The following is a 25,131-nucleotide window of genomic DNA, read 5'->3' as shown; positions in this document are numbered from 1 at the left end:
GGACACAACTTAGTGACTAAACAACAACACAATATTTATTTTCAGGTCTAAAAATTCTTAGCCCTGTAACAAAATGTATTTTAATAATGAATATTTTCTTTTTCAATAAGCATCTCTAAGTAAATAAATTTCCAGTAATAAGATTTTCTCCAACTGATAAATCAATACAGCTGATTTTTGTTAATTAAATCTCCAATTTTACTGGGTTCTAAGGAAGGAATGAAGCTAAAGCTGAAACTCCAGTGCTTTGGCCACCTCATGAAAAGAGTTGACTCATTGGAAAAGACTTTGATGCTGGGAGGGATTGGGGGCAGGAGAAGAAGGGGACGACAGAGGATGAGATGGCTGGATGGCATCACTGACTCGATGGACATGAGTTTGAGTGAACTCTGGGAGATGGTGATGGACAGGGAGGCCTGGCGTGCTGTGATTCATGGGGTCACAAAGAGTCGGACACGACTGAGTGACTGAACTGAACTGAAACTGAACTGAACATAGTAAATAAAAGGCATGCAAAAATTTGCTCTACATTTATGAGAGAATAGAACACTTTGCAATTTTATTCTGAACTTAGACTGGCATATACTATTCTTTTACATTTTTGGACTTTATTATTAATCTTTGAAAATTCTAAACTTTTCCCAAACTTCCCAAGTTCACACACTCCTAGGAACTGAAATGCCAGTGTCTACAATAGTGGGTCAGAGGTTTTTTTCTAGAATATAGCTAGATTTTAAGCCACATATTTTTAAAACTTTGCTAGCCCAAACTTTCAGGAATGTAGTCTTGTATTTTCTATTTCTTTCTCAGTGAATCTGTAGTTGATTTTGTACTTCAAAGACCTTCACTTACCTAAGGCAACAGGAATTTTGACAAATCTGTTTTCAAAAAACTGGAATCAAAACAAAGATCTAAACATTAGACTCAGAAAAAAATTTAAATATTCAGTAAAGTAAGTAAGCAGCTTTTTTATATACTAATATTCTAGAAATCTTATCCTTGCATGTAAATTTCAAGTTTATGAAATATAATTCTTTGGTCTATACTATTTAAAAACCCAAATACTTTTAAAATACATCATTTTCAACCAGAAAAAAAGGAGAGAGGTAATCCGCTCTGTATGGACTAACAGACCTTAATATACACACACTGTTTACAATGTTTAGTAAAACAATTACACTCTTAAAGAAGCCATCCCTTGGTGGAATAAGATTTTCAACATTTGCAAGATTCGTAAAGTCACTTTTAGTCATTAACTTGCAATTAGGTTCAAAATTCTCACTGGCATATTTAATTGTAATACCAAAGTTTACATTTGATAACTCATAATACCAAATTTTACATTTGTACATGTGAATGTAATCCATTAATTCAGGGGTATTAATATAATTTCTAGTATTAATAAAAAGGTAACTGAATTTTGATACAATCCATATTAATATAATTCCTATGCCTTAAACTTGCCTTCACATGTGTATGAATGGACAGGTTTTGTTTACTTTTAAGTATGAAAGCATAGGCTTTCCCTTTTCTAGAGTATCTGTGAATATCTTAAGACTAGTCTCACTTTCTTCACTAATGTCTTCTTCACTTTATTCCCCTGAAAATGTCCTCATTTCACCCACTTTGTAGTATTTCCTTTGTTAAGATACGTTAATATGTTTACAAGGAAAAAGCCATTGTTTCAGCCACATAACGAACAGCACCTCCACCCATGTTGACCTCACAGGCTGAGTGCCATCTCCCCTGGAAGCCACAGTGTCCGCCACAGCCTCGGCCGAGCTAGAGCTTCCTGCACAGCTACAGGTGTGAGCAGAGTCGACTGCTGCACACTTCACCCACTCACATGCAGTCATCTTTCTGTGTTCTGTTACCAGTTTGTATGTGCATTTAATTCTATTGGTCATATCTCACTTGTACTTGCTTCCTGAGTGTAGGAGTTACACCACCTCTCATTTCAATTTTTCATCGCATCTTAGAGCCAACCAATATCTTTTTTTGGTGTGGTATTACTTGACAGAGCATATAGAAAATAGTGTATCTTTGAAATTGTCCTGTCTTATCTGAAATATACTTAATCTTCTTTCATTTGTTTAATATTAAGTATTACACACATATACACACAAAATTTCCACACATACTACATTTTTGTCAGGGCTATTTTATATACTCTTAACGTGCTCCAGGTACCCCTTACCCTTCTTTCTACCCTGCCTTGTAATGTTTGTGTTTTTTTTTTTTCTATCCCTTGATAACATCAGTAAGCAATTTTTATACAGAAATTACAGTCCTATCAATCTGCTATGCATTTTATTGATAAAGAGTAATTATACTGTGGAAAAGGCATTTTATAATAGTAATAATGGAGAAACACCTTTAACCAAGAGAAAGAGAACATTTAGATCGTTAAGTTGATTCTCAAAGCAAAAATATAATGATATCTGGATGACCCAAGGCCTTTCTTGACTTCTTTATTTAAATATCCAATTCTTTGACACTACAAAATACCCTTCACTGCTTTATTTTGCTTATTAGCATTCATGATCACTTATTATATAGAATTTACTTCTTCACTGTCTTTGTCATTTTTCCACTTTAATGTCAGTCCATGTGGACAGTGACTTTTCTTTGTTTTGTCCATTTATGTAGCCTCAGACCTTCGAAGAGTGATGGACATAAAGGAGATGCTCAATAAATATTTGTTGCTGTGCTGTGCTAAGTTGCTTCAGTCATGTCCGACTCTTTGCAACCCTACAGACTGTAGTAAATCAATGAATAAAAACTATAATCTTCAAGCTTAGTTATATCTTAAATTTGGTTAAGACTGCAAGAAAGAGTACACTAGGTGCCGTCTGTTTGGACATTTGCCTGTATAGTATCTCCAGTACAGCTCCTATTAATACTTCATTAAAATGGCTGTAGAGAAATTAGGAAAATGTAGAGAAGTAGTTCCTAATACAAAGCTTCCCTGATGGTTCAGTGGTAATGAATCCACTTGACAATGCAGGAGATGTGGGTTTGATCCTTAGGTTGGGAAGATCCCCAGGAAAAGGAAATGGTGACCAACTCCTGTGCTCTTGCTTGGAAAATCTCATGGATAGAGGAGCCTGGTAAGCTACAGTCTATGGGGCCATAGAGAGTTGGGCATGACTTAGCAACTAAACAACAGTTACTAACACCGACAGCCAATGCTGCCTTCTTCCATCTGGGTTTCCCTGATAGCTGAGTTCGTACAGAATCTGCCTGCAATACAGGAGACCTCAGCTCTACTCCTGAGTGGGGAAGATGCCCTGGAGAAGGGGAAACCTACCCACTCCAGTATTTTTGGGCTTCCCTTATGGCTCAGCTGATAAAGGATATGCCTGCAATGCTGGAGACCTGGGTTCAATCCCTGGGTTGGGAAGATCCCCTGGAAAAGGGAAAGGCTACCTGCTCCAATATTCTGACCTAGAGAATTCCATGGACTGTGTAGTTCACAGGATTGCAAAGAGTCAGACGTGACTGAGCGACTTAAACTTATTCCCATCTGCCAAACAGTCAGCTCCTAGAGCGAGATTGTCACATAAGAGGAACATGTCATGCATTCCCTGCCAGCATCAGAGCTGTGGTCAGAGAATTTGCCCAGGAAAAGTAACAGGCCATAATGCAGAATTCCAAATTCCTCCTCCCAGGAATGGAAGACTGTGGGAGATAGTGTATAAACAGCCTTCAAAGATGTTCACATCCTCATTTCTGAACCTGTGAATATGTTACCTTGTATGCCATGTCCCTGGTGACTCAGATGGTAAAGAATCTGCCTGCAATGGGGAGATCCAGGTTTGATCCCTGGGTCAGAAAGATACTCTGGAGAAGGGAATGGCTATGTATTCCAATATATTTGCTGGGAAAATCTTTGGACAGAGGAGCCTGGCGGGCTACAGTCCATGAGGTCACAAGAGTCAGACACAAATGAGTGACTAACTTATGTTATATTCCCAGTGAGCTATTTAACTGTTTAAACCTATTTCATGTGCAGGCTGTATATTGTCACTCTGCTAATTTAACTTATATGTAGAATACATCATGAGAAATGCTGGGCTGGAAGAAGCACAAGCTGGAATCAAGATTGCTGGGAGAAATATCAATAACCTCACATATGCAGATGACACCACCCTCATGGCAGAAAGTGGAGAGGAACTAAAAAGCCTCTTGATGAAAGTGAAAGAGGAGAGTGAAAAAGTGGCTTAAAGCTCAACATTCAGAAAACTAAGATGATGGCATCTGGTCCCATCATTTCATGGGAAATAGATGGGGAAACAGTGTCAGACTTTATTTTGGGGGGCTCCAAAATCACTGCAGATGGTGACTGCAGCCAGGAAATTAAAAGACGCTTACTCCTTGGAAGGAAAGTTATGACCAACCTAGACAGCATATTAAAAAGCAGAGACAGTACTTTGTCAACAAAGGTCTGTCTAGTTAAGGCTACGGTTTTTCCAGTGATCTTGTATGGATGTGAGAGTTGGACTATAAAGAAAGCTGATCACCAAAGAATTGATGCTTTTGAACTGTGGTGTTGGAAAAGACTCTTGAGAGTCTCTTGGGCTGCAAGGAGATCCAACCAGTCCATCGTAAAGGGGATCAGTCCTGGGTGTTCATTGGAAGGACTGATGTTGAAGTTGAAACTCCAGTACTTTGACCACCTGATGCAAAGAGCTGACTCATTGGAAAAGACTCTGATGCTGGGAAAGATTGAGGGCAGGAGGAGATGGGGATGACGGAGGATGAGCTGGTTGGATGGCATCACAGACTCGATGGACATGGGTTTGGGTGGACTCCGGGAGTTGGTGATGGACAGGGAGGCCTGGTGGGCTGCGGTTCATGGGGTCGCAGAGTCAGACATGACTGAGTGACTAAACTGAACTGAATTATAAACAAAGTTTTGCTTCTTTATTTTTTTATTTAAATAACATTCTTGTAGATTGTTCCATGTCAGCATATAAAGAGCTATCTCACTTTTTGTAAACAATTGCAAGTATTCCAATAAAATTTAACTGCTTACTTGATAAAATATTCTCAGAGAAATGTTAACCTGTCTCATTGGGATTATATTTTTTTCTTTTCCCTTTTATTCCTTCTGATTTTTGCTTTATGCATCTTCATTTCTTTGCTGTTAAGGTAGCTAATGGTTTATGATGTCCATCTCCTTTGTGAATTGTACCTTTTATTATTAAAAATATTTACCTTTGTTTCATTTAAAATAAATAAGTTTTTAAAACTTTAACTGCTTATTTCAATGGATATTCAGTTTTGTCCCAGAATTTGGTAATTATAGAAAAATTCTCCAATAAATAGTATGATATACTGTATCATTTGCCATAGAGCATATCTATAATATAAATCTCCTGCAGTGCTATTTCTGTGTCAAAAATATGTAAATTAAGTTTTGATAGATATTTAGTGTTTAATAGAACTTGTGCACTTACTATCCCCAAATAGCATCATTCAAAAGTACCTGCTTCCCTACATCTTTACCAACAAAGTGTTTTATGAATCTGTTTGATTTTGCCAATAAAGCCTTTACCAATGGAAAGAGTTGTCTTGAGTCATTTAAATTTACAGTTTCCTATTATTTGTGACACCATGTATCTCTTTTTGGTATTTCTTTTATTTAAACTATCTGTTCATGTCATTGTGGGTTAATAACATGAACATAATTTTGAGCAGAAAATAAGATACAAAATAGTTTATTCTATAAAATTCTATAAATTTATACAGTACCTCTAATCTCTGCTGTTATAAATTAGGGCAGAATTTATTTTAGAGAGGATTATACCTAGAAGTTATAATAATGGGAATGAATAATAGTTACCATGGTGAGAAGTCATTCTTAGAGACAATGTCCAAGAGGCATTTCTCAAGTGCTTGTAATATTGTTTAACACATTTATTGACCAGGGGATTTTTGCAGACACTATGGCAACCCACTCCAGTACTCTTGCCTGAAGAATTCCATGGATAGAGGAGCCTGGTGGGCTGCCATCTATGGGGTAGCACAGAGTCAGACACGACAGAAGCGACTTAGCAGCAGCAGCGGCAGCAATGCTTGTGGATGGTGATTTGTTACATCAGTGAATATTGAAACATCTTCAGTCACTAAAGTTTCAGTAACAAAAGATATAGCAATATGTTTCTGGTCGAAACCTTGTTAATTATCTGGTCCTAGTTACTTGGGTGTTGTATTTGTTTCCTAGGGCTTCTGTAACAAAGTATCACAACTTGAGCTTCCTAAAAGAACAGAATATTTTTTTCCACAGCTCTATAAAGATAGTTCAAAATAAAGGTGTCAGCAGGCCTTACATATGAGCATATTCGATTAGGCTTCTCTCTAAAGAGAGAAGTGGCTTTAACTTGATCATATCCACCAAGACCTATTTCAAATAAGTTCATATTCTCAGGTCCTGGGGCATTAGGACCTTAACACATACATACATATGTTAGGATCTCAACATATAAATATGCAATAAGTATATTTATTTCGTGAAAATTAAACAAGCTCTACATTAATAGTCTGTGCAGCTTTCTGCGTGTTTTATTTACACTATGAATTTGTTTAATATAATAGATGATTCTATTTACATTAGGAAAAAATGTAAATACCTAGGGGTATCTGGAGTAAATACAAGAATATATTCACTATTTCTATGCACAAAATTATGAAGTTTACTGAAAATTATTAAAGAAGATGTAAATTACTAGTGATATCTCTTGCCAATTTATTGAAATATTTACTTACATTATAAATATGCAAATTCTGCCCAAAGTAATCTAAACACTTAGTGTAACTAAAACAAACACTCTATCATCGTTTATTCTAGACCTTAATCGATTATTTCTAAACATTTATAGTAGGGCAAAGAGCCTAGAATAGATATATTATTCCTAAAAATGAAGAATGGTAAGAGAGAATTCGGCATGGTAAATACAAAGCTACATATTACAAAAGCAACCTTAATTTAGATACTTGATAATGAAATAAGTCAGACAGAGACAAATAAATACTACATGATATCACACACATATGGAATTTAATGAAATAAGTCAGACAAAGACAAATAAATATTACATGATATCACATACATATGGAATCTGAAAAATCAAATTCAGAGAACAGAGAGAGAAGTGATTGTCACCAGCAACTGGGAGTGGACTGTGGAAATACTATTCAAAGGACATAAATTTCCAGTTATAAGATTAACAGGTTCTTGGGATCTAATGTACAGTATGATGAATAAGATAATAATATTGCAGTATATACATGGAAGTTGCTAATAAACTAGATCTTGAAAGTTTTCATCAAAAAAAAGAAATGTGTGTCTGTTATAGGACAGACATGCTAGGTAATGCACTGATGATAGTCATTTTGCAATAGAAAAGAGTCAGATCAACATGCTTGACTTACTCAATGTTGCATGTTGATTGTATCTCAGTAAAACTGTGGAATAAGGTATTTGTGTCCATCAAACAGATACTACTTAAAAAGTGGGGAAAAGTGACAACATGGAAAAATGTTTGCTGCAAATGTAACCAACAATATGGGGACAGACCCACCTATCAGTGTCCCCTAGTAGTCATCCTATGCTGTCCACAGAGTCACCCCTGGAACATATGGCTCCGCTGACCAGAAGAGTCTGCTGCTGGCCCCACAGGATGTCTCTTACATAAGACCACCTCTCCAAGAGCAAGACACATGACCAAGCTACCTAATACAGGGAAGTAATCAGAGAATTACAGACAATTGTAGAGACAAAATTTCGTAAATGAAAGAGCAAGGTAAAATCAGAGAAAAAGAAGGAAAGTGGATATGACCAATCTATCCAACAGAGTTCAGGAAAATGATTATAGAGACACTCAGTGATCTCAGGAGAAGAAAGGATGAGCACAGTATTTTTAAAAAAGAGTTAGAAAATAACAGAATAAACACACAAAGCTGTAGAATTCAAGGAATCAACAACAGATTAGATGCCACAGATGAACAGTTCAGTAGTCTGGAAGAGAGAGTAGAGAAAAGCACTTAAGTTGAACAGAAAAGGAAAAAAGGAGAAAAGACTTTTAAAAATCGAGGACAGTTTAAGACACACATTATGCAATGTCAAGTGCACGAACAATTGCATCATACAGATCCCCAGTAAGAGATGGAGCAGAAAACTCACATGAAGGAATAGGAGCAGAAAACTTCCCTAACCCGAGAAACAAATATCCCTGTCTGGGAGGACAGATGGTACAAAAACATATGAACCTGAAGGGGTCCTCAAAGAAACACATTATAAGATAGTGGCAAAAATTAAAAACAAAAAGAGAATATTATTAATAAAATCATCAAGGGAAAAGCAACTGGTATTGTACAAGGGAGAGGCTTCCCCGGTAGCTCAGCTGGTAAAGAACCTGCCCGCATGCAGGAGACCTGGGTTCGGTCCCTGGGTTGGGAAGATCCCCTGGAGAAGGGAAAGGCTACCCACTCCAGTATTCTTGGTCTGGAGAATCCCCATGGACAGAGGAGCCTGGCAAGCTATGGTCCATGGGATCGCAAAGAGTTAGGCAAGACTGAGTGACAGCACAGCAAAGTACAATGTACAAGGGAACTCCCACAAAACTATCATTTGGCTTTTCAACAGAAACTTTGCACGTCAAAAGATAAGAATGCTATATGCAAATTGAATAAGGGAAGTTCAGATCAACATGATGGAGTAAAAGAACATAAAGCTCACCTACTCCTTCACAACATGTCAAAAACACATCCACATGTGGAACAATTCTCACTGAAACTTAACTGGAAACTGGCAAAAGGACTCCTGTTTAACCAAGACTGTAAGAAAGATACACAAATAATCAAGTAGGAAGGGAAGAGAAGTGCTTGAGTCAGGACTGGAGTGGACTCAGAGGAAAAGGGAGATTATACGGATGGAGACCCACTCTTGGGATTGAATGGGTCAAGCCATGGATTGGGTGTCACAGTCTGGAGTCCTATGTGGGGGAGACAAGTACCTGGGACTGAGTGCAAGACTACTAAACCAGATGGAAGGGCTGTGGGAAGCCTGGGCTTTATTCTTAAGGAGTATACATGAACATAGGCATTCTGGTTTGACTCCAAGACTGGACAGACAAAGGTTTATAAATCTTGCTATTTCTTGTTTTTCCATTAAACCTCACCAATGTGGTTTACCACTGTAAACCTCTTGAACAATCTTAAATGTCTATTTCATGCAAGAACCCTAACTGATATAAGTAGAAGCCCTTTTTAGTTTTATATCCTTAATTTTTACAATTTTTTTAGTTCATAAAGGATGTTTGCTAACTTTCTTACATAAATAATTACTAATATGAGCTCTCATAAAGAGACTACTCACTCCCAAGGAATTTATGGGTGGTAAAGTTTCCTCACTTTGAGTACATTTAAAATTTGGAAATGTAACTGAAGTATTTATTGTGCATGCATTAAAAAAAAGTTTAAGTAATAACTAATAAAATTTTATAAAAGCAGCAACATATTTTATGCTCTTTAATTAATTAGGATTCACTAACAAGACTCTTGGTGAAAGTGAAAGAGGAGAGTGAAAAAGTTGGCTTAAAACTCAACATTCAGAAAACTAGGATCATGGCATCCGGTCCCATCACTTCATGGGAAATAGATGGGGAAACAGTGGAAACAGTGTCAGACTTTATTTTTTTAGGCTTCAAAATCACTGCAGATTGTGACTGCAGCCATGAAATTAAAAGATGCTTGCTCCTTGGAAGGAAAGTTATGACCAACCTAGATAGCATATTCAAAAGCAGAGACATTACTTTGCCAACAAAGGTCCATCTAGTCAAGGCTATGGTTTTTCCTGTGGTCATGTATGGATGTTAGAGCTGGACTGTGAAGAAGGCTGAGCACCGAAGAATTGATGCTTTTGAACGGTGGTGTTGGAGAAGACTCTGTAGAGTCCCTTGGACTGCAAAGAGATCCAACCAGTCCATTCTGAAGGAGATCAACCCTGGGATTTCTTTGGAAGGAATGATGCTAAAGCTGAAACTCCAGTACTTTGGCCACCTCATGCGAATAGTTGACTCATTGGAAAAGACTAATGCTGGGAGGGATTGGGGACAGGAGGAGAAGAGGATGACAGAGGATGAGATGGCTGGATGGCATCACTGACTTGATGGACGTGAATCTGAGTGAACTCCAGGAGCTGGTGATGGACAGGGAGGCCTGGCGTGCTGCGATTCATGGGGTTGCAAAGAGTCGGACTCCATTGAGTGACTGAACTGAACAGAACAACTTGTATTAGCAAAACTGAGCTGCTATACACTAAACTCACACACGTAACTTTTCCCAGATGAACAGTTAGCAGCATAAACAAAATTTCCATCAATATATGCACAACCATCTTTCTCCAATTTCAGGAATTCAAACCTGTAAAAAAAGTAAAGCAATAAAATCTTCAAATGCCAATTTTATTTTAAGCTTAAAATTAACAAAGCAAACAAAATGAGAAAGAATAAAAGAACAAATTAAACAAATAAAATAAGAACAAACCCCTGAAGATTGACAGTCTTTAAACTAAGTTTAGCAGTTGATACTAAACAGTATCTAATCCTGTTTGTTTAAATAGAATTATAAGCCAAATGACAATTTAAAAGCCAAAGGAAATCAATCCTGAATATTCATTGGAAGAACTGATGCTGAAGCTGACGCTCCAATACTTTGGCCACCTGATGTGAAGAGCTGACCCACTGGAAAAGACCCTGACATGGGGAGAGATTAAGGGCAAGAGAAGAAGAGGGCGATAGAGGATGAGATGGTTGGATGGCAGCCCTGACCCAATGGACATGACTTTGAGCAAACCCAGAGAGTTAGTAAAGGATAGGGAAGACAGTCCATGGAGTCACAGAATCGGAAATGACTTAGTGACTGGACAACAACAAAAGCAAACCACAAATGATAAAAAGTGAAGTGAAGTGAAGTCACTCAGTCGTGCCCGACTTTTTGCGACCCCATGGATAGTAGCCTGCACCAAGCTCCTCCATCCATGGGATTTTCAAGGCAAGAGTACTGGAGTGGGTTGCCATTTCCTTCTCCAGGGAATATTCCCAACCCAGGGATCAAACCCAGGTCTCTCACATTGTAGACAGACGCTTACAAATGATAAAACTATGATAGAAATGTATAGAGTTATAAGCTTGCCTAAAACTATGCCCAAATTTCTCCCAAGAGTCCAGTAAAGTTCATAATGTAAAGGTTCTAAAGCTCAGATTATTTAGAAAGAACTGGCACTTTTCCCCCAATTAAATCCCACAGATTGATCCTCAAAAAACATAATGATTTCCTTTATCTTGGTTCCTCTTTCTGTTCCCTACACACATAATACACACACACAAAGAAAAACCCAGATATAATCTCAGAAAAGTTTAATTATCAAACCACTGTACATACAGGTTTTCAATTACTGTGGTGCCATCTTCCCATAACCAGGATTCACTTGTTTCATTCATTTTGAGACCTATCCATCCTTTTACTTCAAGCATTGATAAAATTTCCTATTTGGAAAAAATCATAAACCATAAACGTGTACATATTATAATTCACTCCTTTCTGACTCAAAGATTATTGATTAAATTTCTCCCAAGGGCTTGCACACATCCACTTAGTATTAATAAGAGTTTTTCTCAAGATATCTCATTTATTAATGTGCTTTTTTCCTAGAATTAAATGTTCAAAAAGTGGAGTTTCTCTAATTTCTCCCTAATAAAACTGAGTCAAAGAAACAAAATATCATAGACTTTGGAGAACTTCAGCTTTCCCAAATTATAGCATCAATCACTAATGTTTTCAAATGAAATACAGTTACAGTATAACAGCAACAACAACAAAAACAAACAAATAAACAAAAGCAGAAGTGTTTCCCCTACCAGCTCTCCCTTGATATCGATCTTTAGAAGGTGGGTATCTAGCTCTTCACAGGCAGTATGGCTCTCCATCCAGGTTTTGGTTTTACTCGAAAGATGATAATAACTACTTCCAAATCCAATCCAGTGAGTTGAACAATGGTCGCAGGAACATTCTAGAAAGTAAAAATATATTTAATGTGTACTCTGTACAATAAGTCACTACTACTAACACAATTCCCATATCTTCCTGTCTGTTATACAGATGGATATTAGGTAGAAAGCAAAATAAGCGTTTTTTTGGTCACATTTCTGGGCAAGTTTTAAACAACACCATAGCTAACTTCAACAATACATGAACCATGAACTTCCAGATGTTCAAGCTGGTTTTAGAAAAGGCAGAGGAACCAGAGATCAAATTGCCAACATCCGCTGGATCATGGAAAAAGCAAGAGAGTTCCAGAAAAACATCTATTTCTGCTTTATTGACTACACCAAAGCCTTTGACTCTTGGATCACAATAAAGTGTGGAAAATTCTGAAAGAGATGGGAATACCAGACCACCTGACCTGCCTCTTCAGAAACCTGTATGCAGGTCAGGAAGCAACAGTTAGAACTGGACATGGAACAACAGACTGGTTCCAAATAGGGAAAGGAGTACATCAAGGCTGTATATTGTCACCCTGCTTATTTAACTTCTATGCAGAGTACATCATGAGAAAAGCTGGGCTGGAGGAAGCACAAGCTGGAATCAAGATTGCCAGGAGAAATACCAATAACCTCAGATATGCAGATGACACCACCCTTATGGCAGAAAGTGAAGAACTAAAGAGCCTGTTGATGTAGTCAAAGAGGAGAGTGAAAAACCTGGCTTAAAACTCAACATTCAGAAAACTAAAATCATGGATCTGGTCCCATCACTTGATAGCAAACAGATGGGGAAAAAGTGAAAACAGTGAGAGACTTTACTTTTTGGGGCTCCAAAATCACTGCAGATGGTGACAGCAGGCATTAAATTAAAAGACGCTTGCTCCTTAGAAGAAAAGTTATGACCAACCTAGACAGCATATTAAAAAGCAGAGACATTACTTTGCCAACAAAGGTCTGTCTAGTCAAAGCTATGGTTTTTCCAGTAGTCTTGTATGGATGTGAGAGCTGGACTATAAAGAAAGCTGAGCACCGAAGAATTGATGCTTTTGAACTATGGTGTTGGAGAAGACTCTTGAGAGTCCCTTGGCCTGCAAGAAGATCCAACCAGTCCATCCTCAGGGAAATCAGTCCTGAATATTCATTGGAAGGACTGATGTTGAAGCTGAAACTCCAATGCTTTGGCCACCTTATTAGAATAACTGACTCATCTGAAAATACCCAGATGCTGGGAAAGATTGAAGGCAAGAGGAGAAGGGGATGACAGAGGATGAGATGGTTGGATGGCATCACCAACTCAGTGGACATGAGTTTAAGTGAACTCCAGGAGTTGGTGATGGACAGGGAGGCCTGGTGTGCTGATGTCCATGGGGTCACAAACAGTCAGACATGACTGAGCAACTGAACTGAACTGAATTTTCAAACCAGGTGAATGAAAGGAAAACAAAACACAAGCCATATAAATGGCTAATATTTGGCATTTATATATTTTATTTGTTCTAAGAGCCATCAAACAGGTTCAAAAACAATAACTGGTTATAACAGAAACTAGTAGCTGTGTTGTCTAGTCTCCTGTTTCTTGAATCTATTGGGATGTTCCCTTTTTATTCAGGCAACTTATTTTTAATAAAACTTGAAATTAGTTTTTTCTTCCATCTTTTTCATACTTTGACTTTTCTCCTTTCATAAATGTTTGTCTCTAATTTCTTAGAAAATGCTAATCTAAATTATTTTCATGTCATGCTTGAATTACTCCATTATTGTCATAATTTTTCTTTTCTTTTTAACTGCTTAGAAGGAATGCTCATGGGTAATGCTTTTGGTTGATATAGGAGCCCTACCCTTCTGTTTCTTTTGTGTGTGTGTGTGTGTGGAAAGACACTTTATTTCTTGGCAAATGCATTGTTCTTGAAAATCCAACCCTGTCATGAAAATGCAATGATTTCCCCAAAAGGGTAACAGAGGCGGGAAATCCCAACTTACTGGAAAGACAGTCTCAATTAGGAATAGATATATCTTTTTCTTTATAAGTGCTGAATTTACTGATAAGGATTTGAGTAAACTTGCAATAAAGGCAACTTTCTATATTATGGCCACTGAATCTGGATGTACAATAAATACTAATGTAAAATATATATGCTTGTAATTTCAAAAATGGTAATCATCTCCATCAGAGAAAGTGAGAAAGAAAAATTGCTAAAGAGATACAACTCCCTGGCTTTTCACTTATTTTCTTTCTACTTTCTAGACATACTTCACCCATTTCTCACACCTTCACCTCAATATAATTTAAATCCCTTTTTTCTCCTAATAAGAATCAAATCACAAACAATACTCACACACATAACACTTTGAGTATTTTCACATTCTCCAATATTATCTTTCTTCTTTTGACCAATATTAATTTTTCCTTAATAAAAAAGTGACCATACTATAGATTTGTGGATGTCAGGAAAATAAACTCGTTAGCCCCAGTAATCAATATTAGAATTAGATTGAACAGAGAGAATACTCACCACTATTTTTAGAAGATAAAGTGGGAATAGCTGATATTTTTTGGTTTTGGTCTCCTCTGCTAGAAAATACTATGACAAAAATCATGATAGTAATTAGTTCTCTTTAGGATAAAATATGAAGACAATGTAAAAATTCAGTCCTGATTTCAAATCATTGAAACATGTTGCTGATATAGTGATTGTAATAACAACAGTATTTCTCAATTACTTACAATTTGCAAGCAAGACACGCAGTGTTATCATCAGGAGCACACACAAGATCCCTAGACTCCAAGCTAACACTTGCCACTTTGTAGATCGGTGGTGTGACACTAAAGGAAAGAGAAACAATGACGAAGCTTCATCGTTTCCCAGAAAACATCAAATATAAAACTGAACACCAAAATGTTTCATTCTCAGAGGGAAACATTCATTTTTGTTCATCCTGAATAAAACCATTTTTTAGCCACATTTGGAACTCTAATTTTTCCATACTCAAATTTCTTCCCTAATAGGTTCTTCTTGATCTCACTTCTTATCCTGCTTGAGGCTCCAGGTATGTCACCTGAACCACGTCCACCATCATCTTTGAGCCTCCTTTGCCTATGATTTTATAAATTATTAACTCTGAGCACTCTGCAAATATACTTTCTTCTAGTAAACTCAGAAATGAAATACATCTAGATAGAGAAAATAATGTCCCGTGCTTAGTCGGTCAGTTGTGTCCAACTCTTTGGGAACCCATGGACTGTAGCCTTCCAGGCTCCTCTGTCCACGGGGATTCTCCAGGCAAAGAGAACCCCAATCTCCCATTGCAGGCAGATTCTTTACCATCTGAGCCACCAGGGAAGCCCAAGAATACTGAAGTGGGTAGACTATCCCTTCTCCAGGAGAACATCCCAAGCCAGAAATTGAACTGGGGTCTCCTGCATTGCAGGTGGATTCTTTACCAGCTGAGCTACCAAGGAGCATGAAGTGAAGTCGCTCAGTCGTGTCTGACTCTTTGCGACCCGGTGGACTGTAGCCTACCAGGCTCTTCTATCCATAGGATTCTCCAGGCAAGAATACTGGAGTGGCTTGCCATTTCCTTCTCCAGGAGATCTTCCTGATCCAGGGATCGAACCCAGGTCTCCCGCATTGGAGGCAGACGCTTTAACCTCTGCACCACCAGGGGAGCCACCAGGGAAGCCCCAACAGGGAGCATGCTGCTGCTAAGCCGCTTCAATCCTGTCTGACTCTGTGCGACCCCACAGACGGCAGCCCACCAGGCTCCCCCGTCCCTGGGATTGTCCAGGCAAGAGCACTGGGTTGCCATTGCCTTCTCCAATGCATGAAAGTAAGAAGTGAAAGTGAAGTCGCTCAGTCGTGTCCAACTCTTTGCGACCCCATGGACTGCAGCCCACCAGGCTCTTCTACCCATGGGATTTTCCAGGCGAGAGCACTGGAGTGGGGTGCCATTGCCTTCTATAGTGTTAAGCAAATAAAAATATTAATTATAAATTCCATTGAACATTAACATTCTTTTATTAGCCAATCAATCATTCAGTATATCAGTCAAAGGGGAAGTAACAAAATACATTATTATCTTTTGTCAAGAAAGAAATAGCTGTCATAAATTTTATAAAGATATATGAGCATGTTCACCAAGTTTTGTCTTCCCTTGTGGCTCAGACAGTAAAGAATCCCCCTGCAATGTGATAGACCCTGGGTTAAATTCCCTGGTTGGGAAGGTCCCCTGGAGAAGGGCATGGCAACCCACTCCATGGCAATACTTGCTTGGAGAATCCCCGTGGACAGAGGAGCCTGGTGGGCTGCAGTCCATGGGCTTGCAAAAAGTCGGACACAACTGAACGAATAGGCACACACCTTCAGCATAATGTTAGAAAATGTTTCTGTCAAAAAGTGGCGTTGTACTTAAAATTGGAGGAAAATAAAAATTCATTATTCCTTAAAGTAGGAGAAGCATGGGGGATGGAGAGAGGGTGTCTTCAACTTGGAGAGGCAATCTCAGTAAACACTTTTAAATGACAGGAAGCTTGGAACTGAAATGCAATCTAGCGGAGCTCAGTAAAGGAGGGAATGGAGATGGAGAGATAGTCTGTAGGACTAGAGGACTATTTTTTTTTTTAACTTTAAGAACAATAGAAAATTTTGTAGGAACTTTGCTTAAAAAGTCATGATTATTTTGCTTGAAATATAAGGAAAGGATTGAAAAATGGAAGATGTGAGACTTTTGAGAGTCTGTCTCAGTAATCTCCGTGAAAACATAGGAATCTCAGTCCAAGAGAGAAGCAGGTCAGCTTGAACACACTACTTGAGTATGAGGAGTCAAACTCTACTTTCAGGTTTTGAGATTAAGCAATGAGGGAGCTAAACACTAAATTCAATCCTCTTAGTTTTGGTCAACTTCTGCCCCAAGTCCTCCAGATATTTAAAAAAAATAAAAATAAAAATAAACTAAGCCTCAGAGAAGCTCTATCCAAACACCAAGATATCTCTCTTATTTTACCAATATAGTTGAGGCTATGAATGTCTTTAATTTGCCCCCTCCTATATCTGTATGTACGTGTGTGTTTGTATATATTCATATATTCATACCCTGTTGTCATTGTCTTTTTATTTCAGAAGATGAGCAATTTCCCTATGATACAAGTCAAAACCTTTTACAGATCCTATTTATTCCATGCCACCCAGTCTCCCTTAGAGCATTTATTATCTAAGAGAAAATTATCTTTTTGTGCCCTTTTCTTCATCATCTCTTTTTTATAAACTTTATCTGATTAGTCTATACATGGGCTCAAATCCCTCAAAATCTAATATTTTGAGATAAGGGATTCCTTGCCTTGGCTCAGGTCTTCCACTTTTCATTGTCATTTCTCTTATGTTGTTATTATCAGTGAAAATTATAAAAATGCTTTCCGGACTCTTTTTATTCCTATACTAAACTTCTTTTGATCCCTTAACTTTCAGTTATAGCTTGTAAGCTTTTCTCCATAATCAAACAAAAACCCCAACTGCAAAATCCAAGGAAATAACTTTCCACTTACACTTTATTAGACATCGTTTAATTTCTCCTCTCTGGATACGCATTTCATATGTACCTTTCTTGAGTCTTCCTCTGCTTAATTCTTACATGTTGCCTTTTGCTATGGTAGACTTTTCATTCACATCGTCTCTATTTGCAGTCCTGTCTACTCACATAAGCCTTACCTGCCCATTTCCATCTTATTTCTAGAGATTCAATCTTTCAAATCCCATTGCATTATGTATGTTGTCCTCTGAATCGATTAAGAAATGATTCAAATGCCATACATGATCTGACTTTTACTGGATTAAATATTTTTCTTAATGGTGGTTAAGATGTTTAGCTACTCAGTCACTTAAGTTAGGAACCTTGCTATCTTATTCTACTAATTTCTCACCTTTACCTCCAATATCCAAATGATTGTAGAGTCTTAAAAAACTTTACCTCCAAAACATTCTTTTTCTTTCTGTAGTCTGTCTCTCTGCTAATAGACTCTTGTTAGTTTTTTGAAGTTAAGTGATTATTGCTTCTTTACCTTTATAGGTACCATTTTGTCCAGAGGAGGCCCACAGTACAAATTCAAAAAATAATTGTGGAATGAGTCAGACTGAACTGAATTGAAGACTGGCATCAAGAATTATTTTTAAAATAATACACAAAAGAAGCAATAGAATTCATATAATAGTTCTTACAAGTAATGCAATTGTGTTGGAATTTGGATCAGCACAATTTTAGAAGAAATGAAAGTAGTGAAGGACTATTTAAGAGACGAACAATTCCACAGTAATATCCTAAAATAATCAAGGACAGTCCTGAAGATAAATAAATAGTGTAATGTGGCAATTTAATAAAGATTTTGAGAGAAGTATTCTAAATGCAAGAACTGAGATCTAATGAATAACAAAATGTAATATTATACCTTTTCTTTTTTTTCTAAACCATTTTCTGTACTGAAAGAGAAAAAATCTGTGTGATTTCGGTTCCTTGTGTCTTGCTTGTTGTTCACTTGATATGACATTTCTCTCATTTGTTTTGGGTCTTCTTTGCTTCTGTTGAGATCTGGGAAATTTCAGTTCGGTGTGGGTTACCTCTTGCTTGTTTACAATACCTTTGTTTTGCATATTCTTAAACATTTTTTTTTTTCTGAAAAGACTTGGATTCCTTTAGTCAATCTTGATATCTTTCTCTTTAGTATCTATGCAATAGAAAAATGTGAGGAAAAGTGTTAAGTGGTCATTGCATCAGGTCAAACAGTGAAAAATTATTTCATTCTGATGTATAAGTAAACAGTTATAACATTAGAAGAGTAAAAAAGGCACCAAATGAGAGATTAAATCTCTCTCCCAACATTGCAATCCTTATTTAGAAGAATGATTTTATTTTCCTTTAATATGATTATACATTTCATTTCCTCTTTTAATCATTTTTTGAAAGGAGTAGATAAAGTATATACATATATGCTTCTCAATAGTTTTTATGTAATGAATAATGTTAATCATGTGTAGACTATGATTAAGGACATTAACAAAGAACTTATTATTTAAATCTAATATTAAAGTTTTTTAATCTCAAATCAAGTTGACATAAAGATTGTTGTATCACTGAAATAATCCATTATTCAGAAGATTCTTAATATAGGAAAAACTCTTTCAGGAACTAGGTAAATCTTACAATTTGTAAAATAACAACTTATCTCTCAATCTGCCTGCCTACCATCTTTTTCCTGCTTAACCAAGTCATATGTACCTATCCATATACACAAACAAGCAGAAGCAAGCACATGGATCACCTAAATTAATGAGACAATGCCAATGAACCACCAGAAATGAACAAAAGAAATAAGGTAAAATATAATTTTTTTTAAAAATTATTGTTTTCAAATTCATTAATAAATAAAAAAGGCTAATTGAAAGAATAAAATAACTTTTACCTGTGAAAACACTAGATAACTTAACAGATATTTTTGTATTAGCAAATTATTGTGAGTACAAAATTATTTACCAGTATTTACAAAACATAAAGTATGCAAGCTTTGAAACAATTCTACTTTTAGCAATTTATCTTACAAATTTTTAAACATCCAAAGTTATACAGCACAGTTTTTTTTTTCCCTTATACTTTACTAAGAGTTAAGCTGGAAAACAGAAAACAAAAAACAAAGTTATTAGCAGATGTGTTTGTAATAAAGTGAGTTGTGAGATAAGTTAATATTTCACATTGATATATTGATTCTCTAGTACACCTTTAACTATTTAACATAAAAAATATTGATACATGAAGCAAAGTAATAGATTTGCAGTGATTAGTGTTAGGTACAGTTTGGGCAGGTTTGCATTGCTTTCCATTTTACTGAAAATTAAAGAACGTGTGATAAAAGCAACTTAAAGATGAAATTTTGAGAATTTAAAAATGTTGAAAATCAAATAATTTTATACATAGGGTATTTTCTACATTCATGGCTACTTTAAGAGTAAATTTCAGAAAAAAATGGGATACAATTTTTTAATTAAAAAATTTTATACTTCCTTAAATTGTTTCCTGAAAGCTTTGTTCAATGATAGCAAAAATGATATTTAATTGAAGTATATATTGGTATTGTAAGAATGCAGCTGTTTAAATATTTGATGCAATTAAACTACATTTTTTGTACTAGAGGAGGAAGAAAAATGACTATTTTTAAGAAAAAGTAATTAAATAAGCATGGTCTAAGAAAAGTTTAAAAGTGATGTAATCACTGGAAGATGGACTATTGGTTCACACTGAAGCATTACACAGACTTAGATCACTAATTTCACTACAATACTGAAACAGATTTCAGATAAGTCAAAATGTTAAATGTAAGACATTAGATGATAAAGCTAATAAAGGATTAAAAGAAACTATAAGTAAATAGTTACAACTTTCTAATCTCACACAGACTAGGAAAATAATTAAGTTGAATTATAGAAATATCATTTTTATTACTAAAATTTTTGTCACCAATAATCACACTAAAAGATTTTTATTTCACCACTAACCAAAGAAATGTGAACATACTAATGATACACATTTTCACCAATAAAATCATTAAATTTAAGTCAAATGCAATCACATAGAGTTGTGACTGCAATGTGACTACAATGTGCAAGAAAACACATTTATTTACAGGGACTTCAGGTTAATCTAAATCTTTCCCTATGAAAATTAATTTGTTTTTATGTACCAAACCAAATAATGAAAACATCTACTGATCCAATAATTCAAAATAATAAGAAAATTATAGCTTTTTAAATAAATTTACTGGGAAAAAGAGCCCAGGTAGTTGAGAAAATGAAAAAAAAAAAAAAAAAAAAACAACAAGAAAATTTCAAGTCAAAGAAACAAAAAAGTAAATAAATAAAAGAGATAGCTGGATTCATACTCCATGCCATTGTTTATGAAATAAGCATGCAACATAATTTTACAAAAGCTAATTTTTTCCTAAACTATCATTTAACACATTCTGAGTTACTAGTTCAAATTAATGCTAATCATTACATACATTTTTTTAACTTCTTGAGAGAAGGAAATAAATGGAAGCAATCATACTCACTGACTTGAAGATAAATTTGTAGGAAAATCAGAGACTTAAAATAAGGTAAAATTGTTGTATGTTGGAATTAGTTATGTAGTAGATTATCTGGTATAAGAACCTCTAGAGAAGGCTCTAGGTTAAAAAGCACTCTAATACTGACATAAACTTTTGTTGTCCAAAACATATGTGAAAAACTCACAGGAAGTTTTCACATAACTGCCAATTTGTAGTTTTTACTCTCCCACAAAATAGTGATGAAGAAGTGAAAATGTTGCTTCAATACATCGTGACTTTTGGTACTCTGAAAACTGTATCATAAATTACAGACTTTTTAGTTTAAAAGGTCTGCAAAAAATATTACTTTAATGGCTGCTTAGTAAGAATATCCCTTTATCAAAGCTGAAGCTTAATCGAAAAGAAAAATGAGCTAAATTACATATTTTATTAGATGTTACATGGAACAAGAGTACCATGGGATATGTAGAAAAGTATGCAGATGTATCAGAATAGAAAGTATATTTTAGGCTTTACTGGCTAAATTACAATAGATAATTCTTAGTAACTATTTAGTGGTAGTTGCTATCACTACCCGGAACGAAGTTTACGTTGTGTTTATTATAACATGTAATATAGAGTAGTAGAGTTTGGCATGTTATAATTAATAACTATGTAATTTGAAAGACTTCCATAGTCACCAACTTGTGGGTTAAAAAGACAACATATGATAAATTTCCAAGTGTGTCTCTGTTGTTAGTTTGTACCAGATGACTGAGAATCACAGTACTGATACCATCTTCCTTCAGTCACTCCCACTTACTTATGACTCTAACATTCCGTTTCCCTCCTCTCATCATGGTTTATGTGCTCCTAGGCATTCTCGATATTGATTCGTGATAATGGATCACAGTCTTCTGATTGATTCATCAGTGTCCATGTGAACCAGCCACTTACACCCTGGCCGCTCAGTTTTTCTTTCTCCCCATCCCCAAGTGACCTCCCCACTCTGCCTCAGCCAGGCCCTCCCATGGGAACATCTCGGTCCTTGTCATACCTTTAAGTGTTTCATATCAAAAAATGTCTTATTAAAACTTCCCACCCTTTACAAACACTCTTACCTTTCGAGATTCCTTATTCATCTTTCTCCAACATGAAAATGCTCTGATTTCATTGACATCTCCAGCCCTGTCTCCAACTTGATCTCATTCTACTCCATCAGTATATTTCTTTCTTCACCTTCTTTCAGGTCAACCTTGATTCTCTTCTGCCAATCACCAACTTTCTTGAACATATTTTGGTCCCACTGGTTCAATAAAACCATTATCCTATGTTTGAGATAAAGTATCTGTTTCTGTCTGTCAACACCTGAGAAGCCAAGTGCTTTTAGAAGAGGTAAGATTTACTACAATACAAATTCTTTGTCACCAGCACCAAATTGCTTTAATGTTGCTAGGCGTCCTATTGCTTTCTTCAGGTCATTATTCTTTCACATTCTCTGCAACTGATTTTATCACCCATTCTCCATTCTTAACAAATCTCTCTTCCACACCCTCTCTTTGTTCTCAGAAGATGACCTATATCACAGAAAAAGAAAAACTAACAGATTGCCTCATCTTTCTCTCTATACACACATGCATTCTATCTTCTCTCCTGTTCAACAGAGGTGTTTTTCTTCCTCTTCAACAAAGCCAATTTTAACTATATTTGAGTCTATCCACTCCACCACCCAAGAATCACACACTATTTATCACTCCACTTTCTATTTGAATATTCAATATTTTCTTAATATTATCCTTCACATCAGTTTAAAATTACATGTAATTTTTAACATCATTAGACCTTAAGCTCAATAAAAATACCATTTTTGCTCCTTATCCCTCTTAGAAAAATTCTCTAAGTGCCATTGCATTTCATTACTATTTATTATATTTTATTCTCACTACTCAAGCCATTGCATTCTGACTCCTTACTAATGACTGCTTGGCATCAGCACACCTTTAGATCATAAGTGATCTCTGCTTCACTAAATGGATGCTTTATTTCTGTTTTAGTTGAACTTTCCATAGAATTCAACACCTTCACCACTCCTTTCTTCTTAACCATTTCTTTTTTTAAATTTTTTAAAAATATAAATTTATTTATTTTAATTGGAGGCTAATTATTTTACAATATTGTATTGGTTTTGCCATACATCAACATGAATCCACCACAGGTATATATGTGTTCCCCATCCTGAACCCCCTTCCCTCCTCCCTCCCCGTACCATCCCTCTGGGTCATCCCAGTGCACCAGCCCCAAGCATCCAATATCATGCATCAAACCTGGACTGGTGACCATTTCTTCTTTAGTCTATATTCTCTTGGTCTCTTCATCCACCATCCTTGTCTCAATTACTACTTATCACATGTTTACACATGTGCACATGCTGAGAAGATTTCTTCTTTAGGTTTCAGCTCACTTATTCCCTTGCCAGTTAGCGCCTCCACAAATGCCCCTAATATTAAACACTAGAACTCCACACCTTAAAAATGAAAACAAAGTAAGCATATCATCATCACACAGATGTTCCTACATTAGTAAAGGTCACCATTTTTCAACTTGTTGAAAGAGTAAGGAATCTGGAGTCTCCCTACTTATTCTCTGTATATCTATGTCAGTTATAAGATTTGGCCTATTTTAAACAAGAAATTATTCTCAAATTGTCTGCCTCAGCTATGGCCTTGTCTTTGAAAGTTTCATACACTTCTATCTTTTTGCCCTTGTTACATCATTCCACTTTAATTAAATGAACCAGTTTTCCTAACATCACTGGGTCTTCACACATCCTAATATTCTTGCCTAAATCTTTGTCCTTTTCTTTACCTAACTAACTGAAATAATTCAGGTTGTAAAATACCTGTTTCAATCTATACTCCCTTAAAGCTCTTCAAGAAACTCTGACACTAGGTCAGTTACCTCTATAATATTTCTCATAGCTTGATAATTTACATTTTTGAGGCAATAATCAACACTGAAACTTATAATAATTTCTATGGTTATTTGACTGATATATATTTTCTCCAACAATTCTAATTTCCACAGGGATATGTCCATTATTGTTTATCATTTTAGGCCTTGACATATAGTAGACACCCAGACATGTTACTTAAATGGGTGAATCAGAAAATAAATTATAGAATACTCAACAAATTGTGCTTGAACAACTAGTTATACTTTTGGTAAAATTAAACTTAGCTCCCTATATCAGGCAAATGAAGTGCTAAACGTAGGTAATATGTATAAGGGAATAAAGGGCTTCCCAGGTGGCACTAATGGTAAAGGACCTGCCAGTCAATGCAGAGGACCTAAGAGATGTGGGCTTGATCCCTGGGTCTGTAAAATCCCCTGGAGGAGGAAATAGCAACCCATTCCAGTATTCTTGCCTAGAAAATCCCATGGACAGAAGAGCTTGGCAGCTACAGTCCATAGGGTCTCAAAGAGTCAGACATGACTGAAGCAACTTAGCATGCACACACATAAGGGAATAAAACACATAAAATGTATTTTTAATCTTTGAGAAAGGTCAAGAAAAAATAAACTGAAGACAAATTTTTTTAGATAATGCATTTGTCCAGAAAAAAAGGAAAAACAAAATATTTTAAACATGTAATACTTTATTAAAATATGAAAAATAACCTATGTATATGACATTGTTATTGTTGTTGTGTTGCTAGGTCATGTCTGACTCTTTTTGCAACCCCATTGACTGTAGCTCACCAAGCTCCCCTATCCATAGGATTTTCAGGCAAGGATACTGCAGTGGGTTGCCATTTCCTCCCACAGGGTATCTTCCTAACCCAGTGATCAAGCCCATGTTTCCTGCATTCATTGCAGGCTAATTCTTTACCTCTCAGTCACCTGGGAAATCCATATTATATAACACATATAAATTTAAATATAACATGTGGCGAAGTCTGATAAAAATATAATCAGTTTCTTCATTAAATGGCTAATCAAGTTTCTCCCACCATAGAC

The 25,131-nt window shown here is 36.1% G+C and overlaps 1 protein-coding gene across 2 annotated transcripts; it reads right to left on the bottom strand.

Moving 5' to 3' along the window:
* Positions 1-9,502: 9,502 nt before the first annotated feature.
* LOC138435973 (killer cell lectin-like receptor subfamily I member 1) lies at positions 9,503-22,776 on the bottom strand. Of its 2 annotated transcripts, none has more exons than XM_069581310.1 (7): positions 22,236-22,776; positions 18,487-18,762; positions 14,776-14,874; positions 14,564-14,632; positions 11,925-12,076; positions 11,449-11,552; positions 9,503-10,428 (listed from the first exon to the last, which is right to left on the bottom strand). In XM_069581310.1, exons 2-7 carry the CDS (start codon positions 18,698-18,700, stop codon positions 10,317-10,319), a joined length of 750 nt encoding a protein of 249 aa, XP_069437411.1. In that variant the 5' UTR covers positions 18,701-18,762; positions 22,236-22,776; the 3' UTR covers positions 9,503-10,316. The 2 variants fall into 2 exon arrangements, with proteins under 2 accessions (XP_069437411.1, XP_069437410.1); XM_069581309.1 differs by lacking the exon at positions 22,236-22,776 and adding an exon at positions 21,139-21,341.
* Between the last annotated feature and the right edge of the window lie 2,355 nt (positions 22,777-25,131).

Source organism: Ovis canadensis, chromosome 3 (assembly GCF_042477335.2).
Source record: "Ovis canadensis isolate MfBH-ARS-UI-01 breed Bighorn chromosome 3, ARS-UI_OviCan_v2, whole genome shotgun sequence".
NCBI lineage: Eukaryota > Metazoa > Chordata > Mammalia > Artiodactyla > Bovidae > Ovis > Ovis canadensis.
The sequence above is the reverse complement of the archived record's forward strand: the minus strand, read 5'-3'. Positions and strand labels throughout refer to the sequence as shown.

Coding starts and splice junctions, on each gene's coding strand:
- LOC138435973 (XM_069581310.1), bottom strand. CDS start 18,700: ATGTTTAAGAATATGCAAAACAAAGGTATTGTAAACAAGCAAGAGGTA. Junction 11,553..11,924: donor TCGATATCAAGGGAGAGCTG/GTAGGGGAAACA, acceptor TTTTCCAAATAG/GAAATTTTATCAATGCTTGA. Junction 10,429..11,448: donor ACCACAGTAATTGAAAACCT/GTATGTACAGTG, acceptor CTTTTTTTACAG/GTTTGAATTCCTGAAATTGG.